Source organism: Pelodiscus sinensis, chromosome 25 (assembly GCF_052426305.1).
Source record: "Pelodiscus sinensis isolate ZL-2025 chromosome 25, ASM5242630v1, whole genome shotgun sequence".
Classification (NCBI taxonomy): Eukaryota; Metazoa; Chordata; order Testudines; family Trionychidae; genus Pelodiscus; species Pelodiscus sinensis.
The window spans coordinates 9,759,190-9,775,608 of record NC_143076.1 but is presented as its reverse complement, the minus strand read 5'-3'; the positions used below and the strand labels follow the sequence as shown (position 1 = coordinate 9,775,608).

The following is a 16,419-nucleotide window of genomic DNA, read 5'->3' as shown; positions in this document are numbered from 1 at the left end:
TCCTACCCACTCCCCGCCGTCGCACCCTGGGGGCAGGCTGCATTGGGGGAGGGGGACTCTGGCGCTGTGCCCGAGACCCTTGCTGGTCCCAGTCCCACCGGGAGCCCCACGCGAGCAGCCCCGAGGCCGGAGGCTCGGCTCTCCCTTCGGACACGCAGCAAGAGAGGACCAAGCCCTGCCCGTCCCTCTGTGCTGAGACCGGCACCCCCGGCTCTGCTGGACTCTGGAATCGCCCTCACATGAGGACCGTCTTGGCTGCTGCCCACGGGCCTGGACACTGCCCACCCCGCCCGGCTCTCAGCAATGACCTGGCGGTGTCCCCCTCCCCGGCTGCAGCCAGTCAGCAGGCAGCACCTGGCAGACGGTGGCCGATAACGTGCGGGTGGAGAAGCACACGGTGAGCGACCTGAGCCCCGACACCATCTACCTCTTCCTGATCCGCGCCGCCAACGCCCAGGGCCTGAGCGACCCCAGCCCCGTCTCGGAGCCCGTGCGCACCCAAGGTGGGCAGGGCCTAGCGCCGGGGGGGCCCCGGGGGCCCAGTCGCCGAATGGGCAGAGCCAGGGAGAGGGGCTGGGCTGAACTGGGGGTTCTCAGCGGGGGAGGAGGGCTGGGCTGGGGGTTCTCACATGGGGGCCTGGGCTGGGCAGTGGGGGCTCATGCTGGGGGCTCTGAGCCCGATGCTGGGCCGGGCAGGAGGGGCTCAGGGCCCGATGCTGGGCTGGGCAGTGGGGGCTCACGCTGGGGGCGCTGGGCCCGATGCTGGGCCGGGCAGTGGGGGCTCAGGGCCCGATGCTGGGCCGGGCAGAGGGGGCTCACGCTGGGGGCGCTGGGCCCGATGCTGGGCCGGGCAGTGGGGGCTCACGCTGGGGGCGCTGGGCCCGATGCTGGGCCGGGCAGAGGGGGCTCACGCTGGGGGCGCTGGGCCCGATGCTGGGCCAGGCAGTGGGGGCTCAGGGCCTGATGCTGGGCCGGGCAGAGGGGGCTCACACTTGGCTTCTCATCAGACGTCAGCCCAGCCAGGCAGGGGGTGGATCACCGGCAGGTGCAGCGTGAGCTCAGCCAGGTCGCGGTGCAGCTGCAGGCGCCCGTCATCCTCACCTCCACCGCCATCCAGGTGTCCTGGACTGTGAGTGTGGCGCCGGCTGGCAGGGTGCAGGCGGGCACGGCCGTGCAGAACAAGCCCGGTGGGCAGCAGGGCAGATGTGGGGAGGTGTCAGTGGGGCAGGCAGGTGGGGGCAGGCATTGGGGCAGAGGCGGTGCAGGGCATGGGGCGGAAGTGGGAGGCATGGGGGGAGGTGTCAGTGGGGCAGGCATTGGGGCAGAGGCGGTGCAGGGCATGGGGCGGAAGTGGGAGGCATGGGGGGAGGTGTCAGTGGGGCAGGCAGTGGGGGGTGGAGGTGGTGCAGGGCATGGGGCGGAAGAGGCAGGCTTGTGGGGCGGTGTCAGTGGGGGGCAGCAGATGGGGGTGGTGCTGCAGAGCGTGGTGGGGCAGCCTGGCTCCAGGGGTCTGGGGCCACGGCGAGCGCTCCCCAGGCCTTCCCCTCCCCAGGTGAACCGCCAGGCACAGTTCCTGCAGGGCTACCGGGTGCTGTACCGCCCGCGGGGCGGGGCCTGGCAGGGGCAGGATGTGCCAGTGCCCGCCCAGCGCCGCACCGTGCTGCTGGAGCTGCACAAGGGCCAGGACTACGAGATCAAGGTGCGCCCCTACTTCGACGAGCTGCAGGGCACGGACAGCGAGGTGCTGCTGGTGCGCACACCCGAGGAAGGTCAGCGAGGGGGGCTGATGTGCAGGTGCCTGAGGAAGGCTGGGGGGGCTGATGTGCAGGTGCCTGAGGAAGGTCAGGGGGCTGGTGGTGCGGGCGCCTGAGGAAGGTCAGTGGGGGAGGGGGCTGATGGTGCGGGCGCCCGAGGAAGGTCAGTGCGGGGGGCGGGGGCTGGTGGTCCGGGCGCCGGAGGAAGGTCGGGAGGTGCCGGGCACCAGCGAGGGAGCCGTATGAAGGGGCTGTGCCCGCCCCGGGGGCGCTGGGACCATGAGGAATGGCTGCCTGACTGCTGCGCCTGGCTCCCTTGGGGGCCGAGGAGCCTGGTGGGGAGGGGACGGGCAGGGCGGCCGGGGGGGTCCGGTGCTTTCATGCGGGGAGAAGTGCCCAGTGCTCCCAGGCATTCGCTAACCTCCCTGGGCCATGGACGAAATCCCATAATGTCCCCCTTGGCTGGTCTGCCTGGCCTGGCAGCTCCATGGGCTGCACCACGGTACCTGTCACGGAGCCAGCGGCCAGGCTCTGGGACCGGCCCTTTCCCCGTGGCCCGTCTGAGCTGTGGTCTGTGGCCGGGAGCAGCCAGGGCCGGAGCTGGCAGCCGGGCGTGGCGCCTGGACTCCCTGGGGGCAGGTGCGGGGCCCGCTGGAGGCTCTCACGGCTGGGCATGGCGATTAAGGCTGGTGGGTGTTCTTGGTGCCAGTGCCAAGCCTGATCCGCCCTGGGGGCACTGCCACCAGCACTCACCCCTCTTTCCTTCCTGCCAGCCCCCAGTGCCCCTCCTCAGGAGGTTTCCGTGGTAGCCGTGGGCAACAGCACCAGCATCAATGTGTCATGGGAGCCACCCCCCGCTGGCGAGCAGAACGGCCTCATCCAGAATTACCAGGTAGGGGCCGCTGGTGAGAGTCGGCAAGTCCTGCAGTGCCCACGGGCCCTGGCCAGGCCAATGCCAGGTGCCTGGGGGCAGCTGCTCCACGGGTGACCAGTCTCTTCTCCCGGGCAGATCTGGTGCCTGGGGAATGAGAGCCAGTTCCACATCAACCAGAGCGTGGAGGGCGTGGTGCGTTCAGTGGTACTGCAGGGGCTGGTGCCCGGCATGCTCTACCGCACCCAGGTGGCCGCTGTCACCAGTGCTGGCGTGGGAGTGAGGAGCGTGCCCGTCGCCATCTGGATCAGTGAGTTGCACCTGGCTCTCGGCCCTGCCGTGCTGTGCTGAGCTGTGCCGTGCTGTGCCGTGCTGGCCTGGCTGCAGTGCTGAGCCGTGCCGTGCTGTGTCGTGCTGGCCTGGCTGCAGTGCTGAGCCGTGCCATGCTGTGCCGTGCTGGTCTGGCTGCAGTGCTGAGCCGTGCCGTGCTGGCCTGGCTGCAGTGCTGAGCCGTGCTGGCCTGGCTGCAGTGCCGAGCCGTGCCGTGCTGTGTCGTGCTGGCCTGGCTGCAGTGCTGAGCCGTGCCATGCTGTGCCGTGCTGGTCTGGCTGCAGTGCTGAGCCGTGCCGTGCTGGCCTGGCTGCAGTGCTGAGCCGTGCTGGCCTGGCTGCAGTGCCGAGCCGTGCCGTGCTGTGTCGTGCTGGCCTGGCTGCAGTGCCGAGCCGTGCCGTGCTGTGTCGTGCTGGCCTGGCTGCAGTGCTGAGCCGTGCCATGCTGTGCCGTGCTGGTCTGGCTGCAGTGCTGAGCCGTGCCGTGCTGTGCCGTGCTGGCCTGGCTGCAGTGCTGAGCCGTGCTGGCCTGGCTGCAGTGCCGAGCCGTGCCGTGCTGTGTCGTGCTGGCCTGGCTGCAGTGCTGAGCCGTGCCGTGCTGTGTCGTGCTGGCCTGGCTGCAGTGCTGAGCCGTGCCATGCTGTGCCGTGCTGGTCTGGCTGCAGTGCTGAGCCGTGCCATGCTGTGCCGTGCTGGCCTGGCTGCAGTGCTGAGCCGTGCTGGCCTGGCTGCAGTGCCGAGCCATGCCGTGCTGTGTCGTGCTGGCCTGGCTGCAGTGCTGAGCCGTGCCGTGCCGAGCCATGCTGGCCTGGCTGCAGTGCTGAGCTGTGCCGTGCTGTGTCGTGCTGGCCTGGCTGCAGTGCTGAGCCGTGCCGTGTTGTGCTGTGCTGGCCTGGCTGCAGTGCTGAGCCGTGCCGTGCCGAGCCATGCTGGCCTGGCTGCAGTGCTGAGCTGTGCCGTGCTGTGTCGTGCTGGCCTGGCTGCAGTGCTGAGCCGTGCTGGCCTGGCTGCAGTGCTGAGCCGTGCCGTGCCGAGCCGTGTTGGCCTGGCTGCAGTGCTGAGCTGTGCCGTGCTGTGTCGTGCTGGCCTGGCTGCAGTGCCGAGCCGTGCCGTGCTGTGTCGTGCTGGCCTGGCTGCAGTGCTGAGCCGTGCCGTGCCGAGCCGTGCTGGCCTGGCTCAGCGCTGAGTTGTGCTGAGCTGTGCACTGCCCGAGTGTGGGGTGCAGCGAGGCACTAGTGGGGCACCTCGTGTGACCCTGCCAGGACCCTGCCTTGTTGGTGCTCAGGGCCACGTGGCTGCGGGTGCCGGGTGTGCATGACAGGGGTTCGGGGGGCTGCGTGAGGGGGCTGTGGTGCCAGCTGCCCTGCAGTCCACAGCCCCAGCAGACCACGTAGATGCCCTCTCACTGCCTCTCCTTTGCCCTGTGCCCACTGCAGAGCCTGCCCCGGAGCAGGGCGAGGTGCCTGTCAGCAGTGGGGAGGGTGTGAGCCTGGCTGAGCAGATCACAGACGTGGTGAAGCAGCCGGCCTTCATCGCTGGCCTGGGCGGGGCCTGCTGGGTCGTCCTCATGGGCTTCAGCCTCTGGCTCTACTGGCGCCGCAAGAAGAGGAAGGAGCTGAGTCATTACACGGGTGAGGGACCAGCCCCCCTACTGCCACGCGTCAGAGACCAGCCCCCCCGACTGCCACGTGCCAGGGACCAGCCCCCCTACTGCCACGCGTCAGAGACCAGCCCCCCCGACTGCCACGTGCCAGGGACTGAAACCCCCCCGACTGCCACGTGCCAGGGACCGACAACCCCCCTACTGCCACGCGTCAGAGACCAGCCCCCCCGACTGCCACGTGCCAGGGACCAGCCCTCCCAACTGCCACACGCCAGATACCAGCCCCCCCGACTGCCACGTGCCAGGGACTGAAACCCCCCCGACTGCCACGTGCCAGGGACTGAAACCCCCCCGACTGCCACGTGCCAGGGACCAGCCCCCCTACTGCCACGCGTCAGGGACCAGCCCCCCCGACTGCCACGTGCCAGGGACCAGCCCCCCCCAACTGCCACACGCCAGATACCAGCCCCCCCGACTGCCATGTGCCAGGGACCGACAACCCCCCAACTGCCACGCGTCAGGGACCGACAGCCCCCCCAACTGCCACACGTCAGGGACTGAAACCCCCCCGACTGCCACGTGTCAGAGACCAGCCCCCTGACTGCCACGCGCCAGGGACCGACAGCCCCCGCCCCCTACTGCCACGTGCCAGGGACCGACAGCCCCCGCCCCCTACTGCCACGTGCCAGGGACCGACAGCCCCCCCAACTGCCACGCGTCAGGGACTGAAACCCCCCCGACTGCCACGTGTCAGAGACCAGCCCCCCCGACTGCCACGTGCCAGGGACCGACAGCCCCCGCCCCCAACTGCCACGTGCCAGGGACCGACAGCCCACGCCCCTGACTGCCACATGCCAGGGACCGACAACCCCCGCCCCTGACTGCCACGCGTCAGGGACCGACAGCCCCTGCCCCCGACTGCCACGCGTCAGGGACCGACAACCTGCCCCCCCGACTGCCACGTGCCAGAGACCAACAGCCCCCGCCCCTGACTGCCACGCGCTAGGGACCAACAGCCCCCCGACTGCCATGTGCCATGGACCAGCCCACACCAGCCCCATCCACGCACCAGGGACCAACACTCCGCACACACAATTCCTCCAACAGGCCAGGGACCAACAGACCCACACACACAACCCCTCCATGCGCCAGGAACTGGCAGTTCCCCCTGCCCCCGACTGCCACATGCAAGAAACCAGCCCCCCCGACTGCCACATGCCAGGGACCAGCCCCCTCCAACCCCATCCATGTGCCAGGGACCGACACCCCCCACACACAATTCCTCCATGCACCAGGGACTGACACCCCCCCATGGCACCAGGGACCAAGAGACCCACACACACAACCCCTCCATGCACCAGGGACCGACAGCCCCCCCCCCCCCCGCCATTCTCCTACACGCACCAGGGATAGCGAGTAAGACAGAGAACATTTTACTGTCTATAAATCCATGGTACGCCCACATCTTGAATACTGTTTGCAGATGTGGCCGCCTCACCTCAAAAACGATATAGTGGCACTGGAAAAGAGTCAGAAAAAGGCAACAAAGATTGTCCCATGTGATGAGAGATTAAAAAGACTGGGACTTTTCAGCTTAGAAAAGAGACTGATCGTACATCTACACAGCAGGGCTAATGCTGGAATGAACTACACAACTTGAGCCACCTCAGTTGCATAGTTTATGTCAAAATAGCTTATTTTGGCTTTTGGTGCTGTCTACGCAGCAGGAAGTCGAAGGAAGAACACTCTTCCCCCAACTTCCCTTACTCCTCGTGCAAGGAGGGCTACGGGAGTTGGAGTAAGAAGCCTTCCAGCTCACATATTTCAAAATATATAGTAGCCCAATGTCTGTGACTCTGTAACGCTGAAATGCTGGCTGTTCCCTCTGGGCGGCGCTGTTGCCTGAGTCACGTCCTTCGCCTCCTGCCGTGGCGCTCGGCTGACTTCTGCACTGCTCAGCTGGGTCACCGCGTGGGAGCAAGTGGTGCAAGCGACCGTTAAGGCTCTGTGCTCCCCGTGCTGCATGGGGAGCGCGATGCCCAAACGGCCATTTGGGCTCTGCGGTCCTCCAAGTGAGAGGCAGGAGGGGGAGGAGAAGAGAAAGAGAGACAGAGAGAGAGGCAGGAGGCTGAGGAGAGCTGAGAGAGAGGGGGGGGGCAGTAGCAGAAGGAGGAGAGAGAGAGAGCGGAGGCTCAGGAGAGAAGACCAATCTGGAGGAGAGACCTGAAAATCCTGTCTTATGACGGATGGGCTAGTTGGCTAGTTTCAAAATAAAGGCTGGCAGTGTAGACGCGCACTGTTATTTTGGAAAAACGTCCATTAGTCCGAAATAACACTACTGTGTAGACATAGCCTAAGGGGGGATATGACAGAGGTCTATAAAATCATGACTGGTATGGAAAAAGTGAATAAGGAAAAGCTATTTACTTGTTCCCGTAACGTAAGAACTAGAGGTCACCAAATGAAATTAATAGGCAGCATGTTTAAAACAAACAAAAGAAAGTTTTTCTATACTCAGCACACAGTCAACCTGTGGAACTCCTTGCCAGAGGAGGTTGTGAAGACCAGAACTTTAATGGGGTTCAAAAAAAGACTAGATAAATTCATGGAGGATAGGCCCATCTGTGGCTTCAGATGGGTAGCCGAGTTAGTCTGTAGCAGGAAAAACTTAAAACACAACAAATAGTCTGGTAGCACTTTAAAGACTAACAAAATATGTAGATGGTATCATGAGCTTTTGTGGGCACTGTGACGTAGTGGGGGGTACCTTGCTGGTTGCTATGCTGGGCAGTGGGTTGTGAGTGACCTCCACTGGCTGCTGTCTGCAGCACGGCCCAGCAGGGCGGGGGATGAGTCATTATGCAAGGGGGCTTCGAACCTGTCTGACGTGTTATCCCCCAGGGAGCGGAACAATGGGAAGAAGGGGAGTGGAGCCCTGGCTGGGGGCAGGGCTGGAAGTGAGTGAGTTAGGGGGGTTTCTGGCTGAGTTCATGGAGGAAGCAGCCTAGGCAACGGGCTGGGATTTAGGGGTCCAGGCTCCCCCATCTCAAGGGGGGCTGAGACCTCCTAGGCCTGCCCTGTAACCAGATGACATCTGTGCTGTGCTGTATCCTGGAGCAGCAATAAACTCCCTCTGTTCTACTGGCTGGTGGAGTCTGTTCGTGCCCCTACGGGGGTGCAGGAGACGGGGAAACCCCAACGTGCTGTCACCGGCACATCTGAAGAAGTGGGCTGTGCCCACGAAAGTTCATGATCCCACCTACATGTTTTGTTAGTCTATAAAGTGCTACAGGACCATTTGTTGTTTTTTAAGTTTTTCCATCAATGGCTGTTAGCCAGGATGGGTAGGAACGGTGTCCCCAACCTCTGCTTGTTACAGGCTGGGAATGGATGACGGGAGGGATCACTTGATGTTTCCTTGTTCTGTTCACTCCCTTGGGGGCATCTGGCATTGGCCACTGTCGGCAGACAGGACACTGGGCTAGATGGACCTTTGGTCTGACCCAGTCTGGCTGTTCTTATGCGGGCATGTGAGGCTCTGCTTGGGACCATCCCAACAGCCTGGCTGCTTCCCCCCAGAGCCAGCTCGTGTGCACAGCTAGCCTCCTCTAAAAGGGTGTTACAAGGAGGAGGGAGAAAACTTGTTCATCTTGGCCTCTGAGGACAGGACAAGAAGCAAGGGGCTTAAACTGCAGCAGGGGAGACAGGTTGGACATTAGGAAAAACTTCCTGCCTGTCCGGGTGGTTAAACACTGGAATACATTGCCCAGGGGGTTGTGGACGCTCCATCACTGGAGATATTGAAGAGCAGGTTGGTCAGACACCGGCCAGGGATGACCTAGATGGTGCTTGATCCTGCCGGGAGGGCTGGGACTGCACTCGACGATCTCACAAGGTCTGCTGCCCCAGCCTGGCACTCTTGCATTCCCTGGTGAGGTAGAGGCTGCAGGGAAGGGGCCATCCAGCGTGAGGGGTGCGCCAGCGACCGGGCAGAGCCAGCCTCTGTTATCACCCCTGAGTTGACCGTCCCCCTTGGGCCGGCCTGGGCAGCCTACTCCTCAGGCTCACAACTGTGCCGGCGCTCTCGGGCGGCTCGCAGAGCCTATGGGGACTGGGCCGCTGCTGAGAACTCAGTCCCAAGTCACCCATCGGCAAGCCCAGCCACCCTGCGCTGCTGCCCTGGGCATCCATGGTGGCAGCAGCTGGGCTGGGACCCAAAGGAGCAAGGCCTGCTCCACTCCTGGGGCTGCCCCTGCCCTGCTGTGCCCTGGCACTCCCCTGCCTGCAGCTGCTGCGACTGACTCCCCTGCTCTCTTGCAGCCTCCTTTGCCTACACGCCGGCAGGTAAGGCCCCTCCCTCGCCCAGCCAGAGTTCCCAGAGCGGCTGGGCCTCAGCCGGACTCGAACCAGCGATTGCCCAGACCTGGCCCGGAGCAGAGGGGGCGAGCGGCTGGAACTTTCTCTCCAGGCCAGGTCCCCCGCGTGTCTCTCGCTGCTGCTGCCTCTGCCGTGGCCCCCACCCCAAGCCCCTCTCCCCTGCTCCACCCCACCCTCACTCTGCCACTTTCCCCAAGTCCCCGCCTGGGCCCCTGCCCTCACTCCACCCCTTGCCCAATCTCTGCCCCAGCCTAACTCTGCCCTTCCACAAATCTCCATTCCCGTCCCTGGCTCCTCCCCAACAGCCGTTTGCGGAGGGGTCGCCAGCTCTCCGGCCGCGCCCGTTGGGCTGGACCACTCGTGGCGCTCGGGGAGGATGGGGGGAGTCAGTGGGGCTGCCAGCCGGAGGCACAGAGTCAGCTACAGTGTGAGCTGCCTGCTGGCCATGGCCTTGCCACTGCTCCGGAACTGCACCCAGGACTGCCCCCCCAGCCGGGTCCCACCCCACCCCCTGCAGCCGGGTCCCCTCCCACTCCTCACAGCCAGGCCCTACAGCAGCGTCCGTCTCTTTCAGTGGCGTTCCCACGCGCGGAGGGGCCAGCCTGCAGCAACAGCAGGTAAGTGGAAATGCCCCACCCCGCGCCCCTGGGCAGTGCTGCCGACATGCAGAGCACGGGCCCAGCCCTGCCTCTCTCCCTGCAGACCCGGCATGCTGGCCATGGCCCCCAGCGCCCCTGCCTATCCATGGCTGGCGGACTCCTGGCCCGCGCCCAGCCTGCTGTGCAATGGGAGTGCCAAGGAGCCTGGCACAGAGAGATACTACAACGGTACGGAGCTGAGGGCTGGGGCAGGCGGGCAGGACTGGGAGCCGTGCTGGGAACAGGCCCGTCAGGAGCAGCTCCAGCCAAGGAGCAGAGCTGAGTGCAGGGCAGGGGTCCAAGGCAGCTTTGTGTCCCGGGGAGCCCCGGGGCCGATCTCCTGCCCAGGTGCAGGGGCAGCAGCGTCAAGCCTGGGACCTCTGGGCTTCCCCGTGGCGGGAGGGGCAGGAGACGCAGGCGAGCCGCCCACAGCGAGGTGGCCTGTGTGTGACTCGCCCGCAGAGGCCGGGATTTCCAGCTACCTCGCCCAGGCGGAGCTGTTCGGGGCGGGCCTGCCGGACGGGCCCATTTACAGCACCATCGACCCGGCCAGCGAGGAGATGCGGAGCTTCTCGCAGCGCACCACGCCTTACGCCAGCACGCCCGGGGGGCCCTGCGGGGCGCCCAGCCTGCCCTCCCCCGGCGAGGAGGAGAGCCCCTGGGGCAGCCGTGCCCAGCACGGTAGGGGCGCTGCGGGGCGGGGTCGGTGGGGGGCCCAGTGAGCTACCCCGGGTGTTCCACTGGCCGGACCCCAAGCCCAGCCCCCACTGCGGGCTGCCCCGCTCACTGTGCCTGTCTCTGGTCTCTAGCGGTGCCAGTCGGCAAGGCAAGGGCCGTGGGGAAGGCGGTGAAAACGCCGGCGCTGAGCTGGACGGAGCTGCTGCCCCCCCCGCCCCCAGCCAGCGAGCTGAGCCAGTACGAGGAGGAGGAGGAGGAGCTGGCTGCCAGGTGGGTGTGCTTACTGGATGGTGCCACTGCCCAAACCCCAGCAATGCCAGGCCCCGATCCTGGAGCCCACGGCCACGCAGTCGGCACATGGCCATGCGTGCTGCGCTGCCCCCCCGGCCAGAGGAGCTGCAGGGAGCCGGGAGGGTCCTGGCAGACCTGTGGCATTGCTGCCTGCCTAGGCCACCTGCAGCTCAGCAGGGGCTGTGAGAGGGCCATAGTCATGGGGAGCCTGGGTGGCAGCATGTACCACAGCTGGGAGGCTCTCGGCGCCTCCCCCCAACCCCATAGAGCCCCTGCCAGGGGCTCCCTGCAGTGCTGGGGGGTGCCCCAGCCTCTCCAGGGCAAGGCAGGGTCCCACTGGCCATGAGATGGCACACAGGGCTAGGTAGTGCCATGGGAGCAGAGCCAGGGGGCCATATGGAACCGGCAGAGTGTGGGGGGTAATGTAGGACTGAGCAAGGATCTGCATGGGGCGGGGAAGGATTAGGGAGGCCAGCATGGCTGGGCGGGATGAGGGGGGGCTGGGCAGGGCGGAGTGGGATGAGGGAGGCCAGATGGGGCTGGGTGGGATGAGGGAGGCCAGTGGGGCAGGTTGGGAAGATGTGAGGGGTGGGATGAGAGCGTACGGTGAAGTGGGGTGGGACAAGGGGCTGGGCGGGACGAGGGGGTGGGCGGGGAGCAGCAGGAGACGTGTGGGGTGGGAGGAGGGCGACCGGCGGGTTGGGGGGGACGAGGGGGTGGGCGGGGAGCAGCAGGAGATGTGTGGGGTGGGAGGAGGGCGACCGGCGGGTTGGGGGGGCTGGGCGGGACGAGGGGGTGGGCGGGGAGCAGCAGGAGACGTGTGGGGTGGGAGGAGGGCGACCGGCGGGTTGGGGGGGCTGGGCGGGACGAGGGGGTGGGCGGGGAGCAGCAGGAGACGTGTGGGGTGGGAGGAGGGCGACCGGCGGGTTGGGGGGGCTGGGCGGGACGAGGGGGTGGGCGGGGAGCAGCAGGAGACGTGTGGGGTGGGAGGAGGGAGGTGCGCTGGGCAGGGTGGGCGGGATGAGAGCCAGAGGCTCTCCAGGCCGGTGGTGCCCAGCAGGGTCTGACAGTGCCTGTTTGCAGCATGGAGGCGGGGGAATGGGGCCCCCCACTGCCCGAACGCACCTACCTGGGAGAGACCATCCAGGAGGAGCAGAGCCGCCCGCCCCTGCCCCACGGCGCCGCCTCCTCGCCCGCCCACTCCTACGGGCAGCAGTCCACCGCCACGCTGACGCCCTCGCCGCAGGCCGAGAGGAGAGCTGCCGAGGACATCCCCCGGCTGCGTCACTTCGAGATCCCCCACCCGCCCCGGTAGCAGCCCCCAGCGCCCGCACACCTGGGGCTCCGGCTGCCGGGAGCTCCCCGCAGCCCTTCCCAGGAGAGAGCTGGGCGGGTGGAGCTCCCCTCACAGCCCTGTCGGCCCTCACTGCCCCCCCGCCCCTCACTGCCCCCCCGTATCCCCAGCTCCCCTCACAGCCCCCCTGCAGCCCCCAGCTCCCCTCACAGCCCTGTCGGCCCTCACTGCCCCCCTGCCCCTCACTGCCCCCCCGCCCCTCACTGTCCCCCCGCAGTGCCCAGCTCACCTCACTGCCCCCCGGCTCTCCTCACTGCCCCCCCACCCCTCACTGCCAGCCCACAGCCCCCAGCTCCCCTCACAGCCCCCCAGCTCTCCTCACTGCCCCCCCGCCCCTCACTGCCAGCCCCCAGCTCCCCTCACAGCCCCCCAGCTCTCCTCACTGCCCCCCCGCCCCTAACTGCCAGCCCACAGCCCCCAGCTCCCCTCACAGCCCCCCAGCTCTCCTCACTGCCCCCCCCGCCCCTCACTGCCAGCCCACAGCCCCTAGCTCCCCTCACAGCCCCCCAGCTCTCCTCACTGCCCCCCCCGGCCCTCACTGCTCCCCCGCTCCTCACTGCCAACCTGCCCGCAGCCCCCAGCTCCCCTCACAGCCCCCCCGCCCCTCACTGCCAGCCCGCAGCCCCCAGCTCCCCTCACAGCCCCCCGGCTCTCCTCACTGCTCCCCCCGGCCCCTCACTGCCGACCCACAGCTGCTGGCTCCCCTCACAGCCCTGCCGGCACCTCTCACTCCTGACCCACGGCCTTCTGCTCTCCTCACAGCCCTACTGGCGCCCCTCACTCCCGACCCACAGCTTCCACTACCCGGCCCCCAGTTTCCCACACAGCCCTGCTGTTTCCTGACTTGCAACACCCACTAGCTCTGGCCTGGCCCCTGCTGTACTGTGGCTTGAGGAAAGGAGACCCCCCCTCGGGTTACAGAGACCCCAGCCGGTCGGGGGCGATTCCTGCCCAGGGTGGCCCTCTAGGGACCTGACGAATGATTCCCCGTCCCCCCGCATCTCTGCCCTTGCCACCAGCTGGGAGCCTGCCCTGTGCATCAGGGCTTCCGTGGGCTGGGTGCAGAGCGGGGTCTGTGGCACGGCCCGTGGGCAGCCCGGGGAGCTGGGTTGCGGGCAGGGGCCCCTGGAGCAGAGCCACGTGTCCCCTTGCCCCACTTGGGGGCCCCAGAGGCCAGGCTCTCCTCTCACGCGGGGCACCTTGGCAGGGGCAGCTGCAGGGTGCTGGGTGCCGGGTGGCTGCCCCGGCTCCGTGCCCATGTGTGTGTTAACTGAGCTGCTCTTGCTCTGTTCCAGGCGGTTGCCAAGCGGCCCGGGGGCATTGCCCAGGGTGTCAAGCCCTCCCCTGACCCAGTCCGACCCCAATCTCAGTGCCCTTCCGGAGGGGGCTGATGGCCACACACCCAGACATGGGCAGAGCCACCACCGCTGTCCAAGCCCCACATGCAGCGCTGAGAACATCATGTCCCCGAGCCCAGGTAAGTGCAGCCCAGCCCATGATGCTCCCACAGCCCGCCCAGGCAGAGGAGGGCACCTGTGCCCGGCCACGGGGACCTGCCGGGCGGGTGCTGCAGCCAGAGAGGGCTTTGCTAGCCTGTGCCCGGCTAGAGGGACCTGCCAGGTGGGTGCTGCAGCCGGGGAGGGCTTTGCTACCCTGTGCCCGGCTGGAGGGACCTGCCAGGTGGGTGCTGCAGCCGGGGAGGGCTTTGCTAGCCTGTGCCCGGCCATGGGGACCTGTCAGGCAGGTGCTGCAGCCGGGGAGGGCTTTGCTAGCCTGTGCCCGGCTAGAGGGACCTGCCAGGTGGGTGCTGCAGCCGGGGAGGGCTTTGCTAGCATGTGCCCGGCTAGAGGGACCTGCCAGGTGGATGCTGCAGCCGGGGAGGGCTTTGCTACCCTGTGCCCGGCTGGAGGGACCTGCCAGGCAGGTGATGGGGCCGGGGAGGGCTTTGCTACCCTGTGCCCGGCCATGGGGACCTGCCAGGCAGGTGATGGGGCCGGGGAGGGCTTTGCTAACCTGTGCCAAGCTGGGGCTAGAAAGCCTGGCCCCTTACAGACACGGTGCTGCCCATGGGTCCAGTGCTCAGGTGGCAGCGCCGGGCAGAGGATGGGAGGTGGGGGCAGGCCAGGGGCTTACGCTGCCTTTGCCGACAGGTAAAGCCCGTCCTGCCCCCAGTGACGCGTCCCTCACCCCTGCACAGAAAATGGGAAGTAAGAAGAAGGCCAAGTCTAGCCACTACCGCCGGGAGAAGCAGCAGGCAGGTGAGTGTGGCCAGGGCCCAGGCAGCACAGCTCCAGGCTCGTCCGTCAGGGAGCCGCTGGCCCCAGAGCTGCTGTATCAGCCCTGCCCTCTTTCCCCTCCCCCGCAGGGTCCATGGGGACGCTGCTGGTGGGCGCCTGCCTGGGTTTGCTGGGGGCCAGGCTGACACCCCTCCCCTGCTTCACACACAGACTTGCCACCGCCCCCGCTGCCACCACCCAGCGAGGACCCCGGCGCCTTGGCGCCCCCACCGACCTGCGGCACCTGCCCAGCGAGCGACGTGAGCAGCGCCGGCGGGACAGAGCGTAGGGCTGGGCACCGGGCCATGCCAGGCCAGCCCCAGCACCAAGAGGGTAATGCCGACCACCGCGCCGCGGTCTGGGGCCAGGTTCCCAGTGTGCTCGGGGCCCCTGTGCAGCTCAGGCCAGTGTGGGGCCATTGCACACCCTGATCCCCATGTGCAGCCACCCAGCTGACTGCCCGGTGTGCCCATGGGGCAGAGGCACTGCCAGCCAGGCTGCAGGGCGCAGAGCAGGCCTGGTGGCCATGCAGGTCCATGGCAGGCTCCGGGGCCCCTGCAGTCGGCCTTGGGGGGAGGCCCATGCCCAGGAGCCGCGGTGCTGGGCACACAACAGCTCAAAGACCAGCAGGCTGAGCTGCAACGAGCGGCTCTCTGGCCCTTCGCCTGCCGTGTGCTGTGCGGGGGGAAGCCAGCCCCACCCACGCGCCTGTCCCTTCCCTTGCAGCGGCGGCGATCGTCCCGTACAGCAGACCCACCTTCCTCGCCAGAGGCCAGGTGTCTGGCAGCTGCTCCACCACTGGCAGCTCCTCCTCCCGGGGCTCGACGGGGTCCCGGGGCCACAGCTCCAGCCGCAGCAGGACCGCGGGGGACCGCAGGGAGGTGAGCGCCCCCCGTATATGGGGAGCAGGATGAGGGAGGGCCAGGCGGCCTGCAGGGTGGGATGGGGCTGGCGTGTGGGGTGCCGAGTGTGGGAGCATGGGGGCCACTCCCTTTCCCACCTCCGCCAACGGCACCGGGGCTGCTTTGCTCACCTGCGTCTCCGGCTGGCGGTGCAGGTAAGCTGGGGGTACACGCAGCCCCATACGTGCCTGGAGGGCTTGAACCAGGCTCCCTTAGCACTGAGCGGCCTGGTCTAGGGCGTCCCCTAGGAAAGCCACAGCCGTTAGGGGGCTTTAACTTTGTTCTGGGGTGGAAGCAGCCCCATCCCCATGGGTCCTGGAGATGCCCACCGGCTCGGAGACGGCCGGGGCTCCACGGTGGCTGGGCAGCCCGGCTCCAGATGCCCAGCTGGCTCACTGGCAGCAGGCGGGAGGGGAAGCCATGCTGCCAATGGGAGGGCAAGGGGCCCCACAGAGAGAGGAAGAACGTGGGTCCCTGGCAAGGCTGCTGTGGTGTTCCCCCATCGCCAGGAGCTCCCCGTGCTCTGCAGCGGGTCCAGCCCAGCCCCTCCCAGCTCCCCTCTGCTGAGGCCTTTCTCTTCCTGCAGGAGAAGAGGTGAAGCCGGCGGGGCTGCCGCCGGAGCGGACACTGGCGGAGAGCTGGGCTGGGCTCCGGGCCTTGCTCGGCTTTCACTGATGATGCAGAGACTGGAGTCCCTTGTAAATAGGCAGGGTGGGGGGCGGCAGGCCAGGGCCCAGCCAGGCCGGGGGCTCGTGGGGGAGGCTGGCACGGGCCAGTTGGGTCCCAGGCCAGTGGCTCTGGGAAGGAAGCTTTGCGCCCGGCACAGCAGGGGCAGGAAGCTGGAGCAGGCCCGGCCTCCAGCCTGGCGTAGAGAGCAGCCCTCCGGCACGGCCTGCGCTGGCCCCTGGGTGCGGCCGGCCCAGCCACCCCTCGCCTGGGCGGGGGGGATTTGGTACCGAAGGAGCCTTTTGTAAACCAACCAATAAAGCTGTTTGCTACCCTGGGTGGAGTGAGAGCCTTTGCTGATTGCAGCGTGGGGCGGGGGTGGGAGGTGGCAGCAGGGGGTGCCCTGGGGCGGGGGTGGGAGGTGGCAGCGGCGGGTGCCCTGGGGCGGGGCTGGGAGGTGGCAGCGGCGGGTGCCCTGGGGTGGGGGCGGGGCTGGGAGGTGGCAGCGGCGGGTGCCCTGGGGTGGGGGTGGGTGCCCCTTGCTGCACTGTTAGTCAAAGCTCACTGCAAGCGATAACCCCCCACTAATCTTGTGCTCCCTGCCAGGGCCTTTGCCCACTGGCCCTGCAGGCTCTGGCCCAGCCCCAGCCGAGGGGGGTCCCTTCAGACCTGTGGCTAAG

The 16,419-nt window shown here is 67.4% G+C and overlaps 1 protein-coding gene across 5 annotated transcripts in view; it reads left to right on the top strand.

Moving 5' to 3' along the window:
• ROBO3 (roundabout guidance receptor 3) overlaps positions 1-16,074 on the top strand; it is a 108,592-nt gene extending 92,518 nt beyond the window's left edge. For 2 of the 5 annotated variants that reach the window (XM_075909598.2, XM_075909594.2), the window contains exons 12-28: positions 337-503; positions 1,008-1,129; positions 1,553-1,769; positions 2,528-2,646; positions 2,764-2,935; positions 4,391-4,585; positions 8,878-8,901; positions 9,509-9,551; positions 9,637-9,761; positions 10,035-10,253; positions 10,382-10,520; positions 11,625-11,852; positions 13,191-13,372; positions 14,046-14,153; positions 14,343-14,504; positions 14,898-15,052; positions 15,660-16,074. In XM_075909598.2, coding sequence (XP_075765713.2) covers positions 337-503; positions 1,008-1,129; positions 1,553-1,769; positions 2,528-2,646; positions 2,764-2,935; positions 4,391-4,585; positions 8,878-8,901; positions 9,509-9,551; positions 9,637-9,761; positions 10,035-10,253; positions 10,382-10,520; positions 11,625-11,852; positions 13,191-13,372; positions 14,046-14,153; positions 14,343-14,504; positions 14,898-15,052; positions 15,660-15,671 — 2,389 coding nt within the window. In that variant the 3' untranslated portion in view covers positions 15,672-16,074. The remainder of the gene's footprint in view (positions 1-336; positions 504-1,007; positions 1,130-1,552; positions 1,770-2,527; positions 2,647-2,763; positions 2,936-4,390; positions 4,586-8,877; positions 8,902-9,508; positions 9,552-9,636; positions 9,762-10,034; positions 10,254-10,381; positions 10,521-11,624; positions 11,853-13,190; positions 13,373-14,045; positions 14,154-14,342; positions 14,505-14,897; positions 15,053-15,659) is intronic. The other 3 variants (XM_089773306.1, XM_089773307.1, XM_089773308.1) reach the window with 3 other exon arrangements.
• Positions 16,075-16,419: the final 345 nt, after the last annotated feature.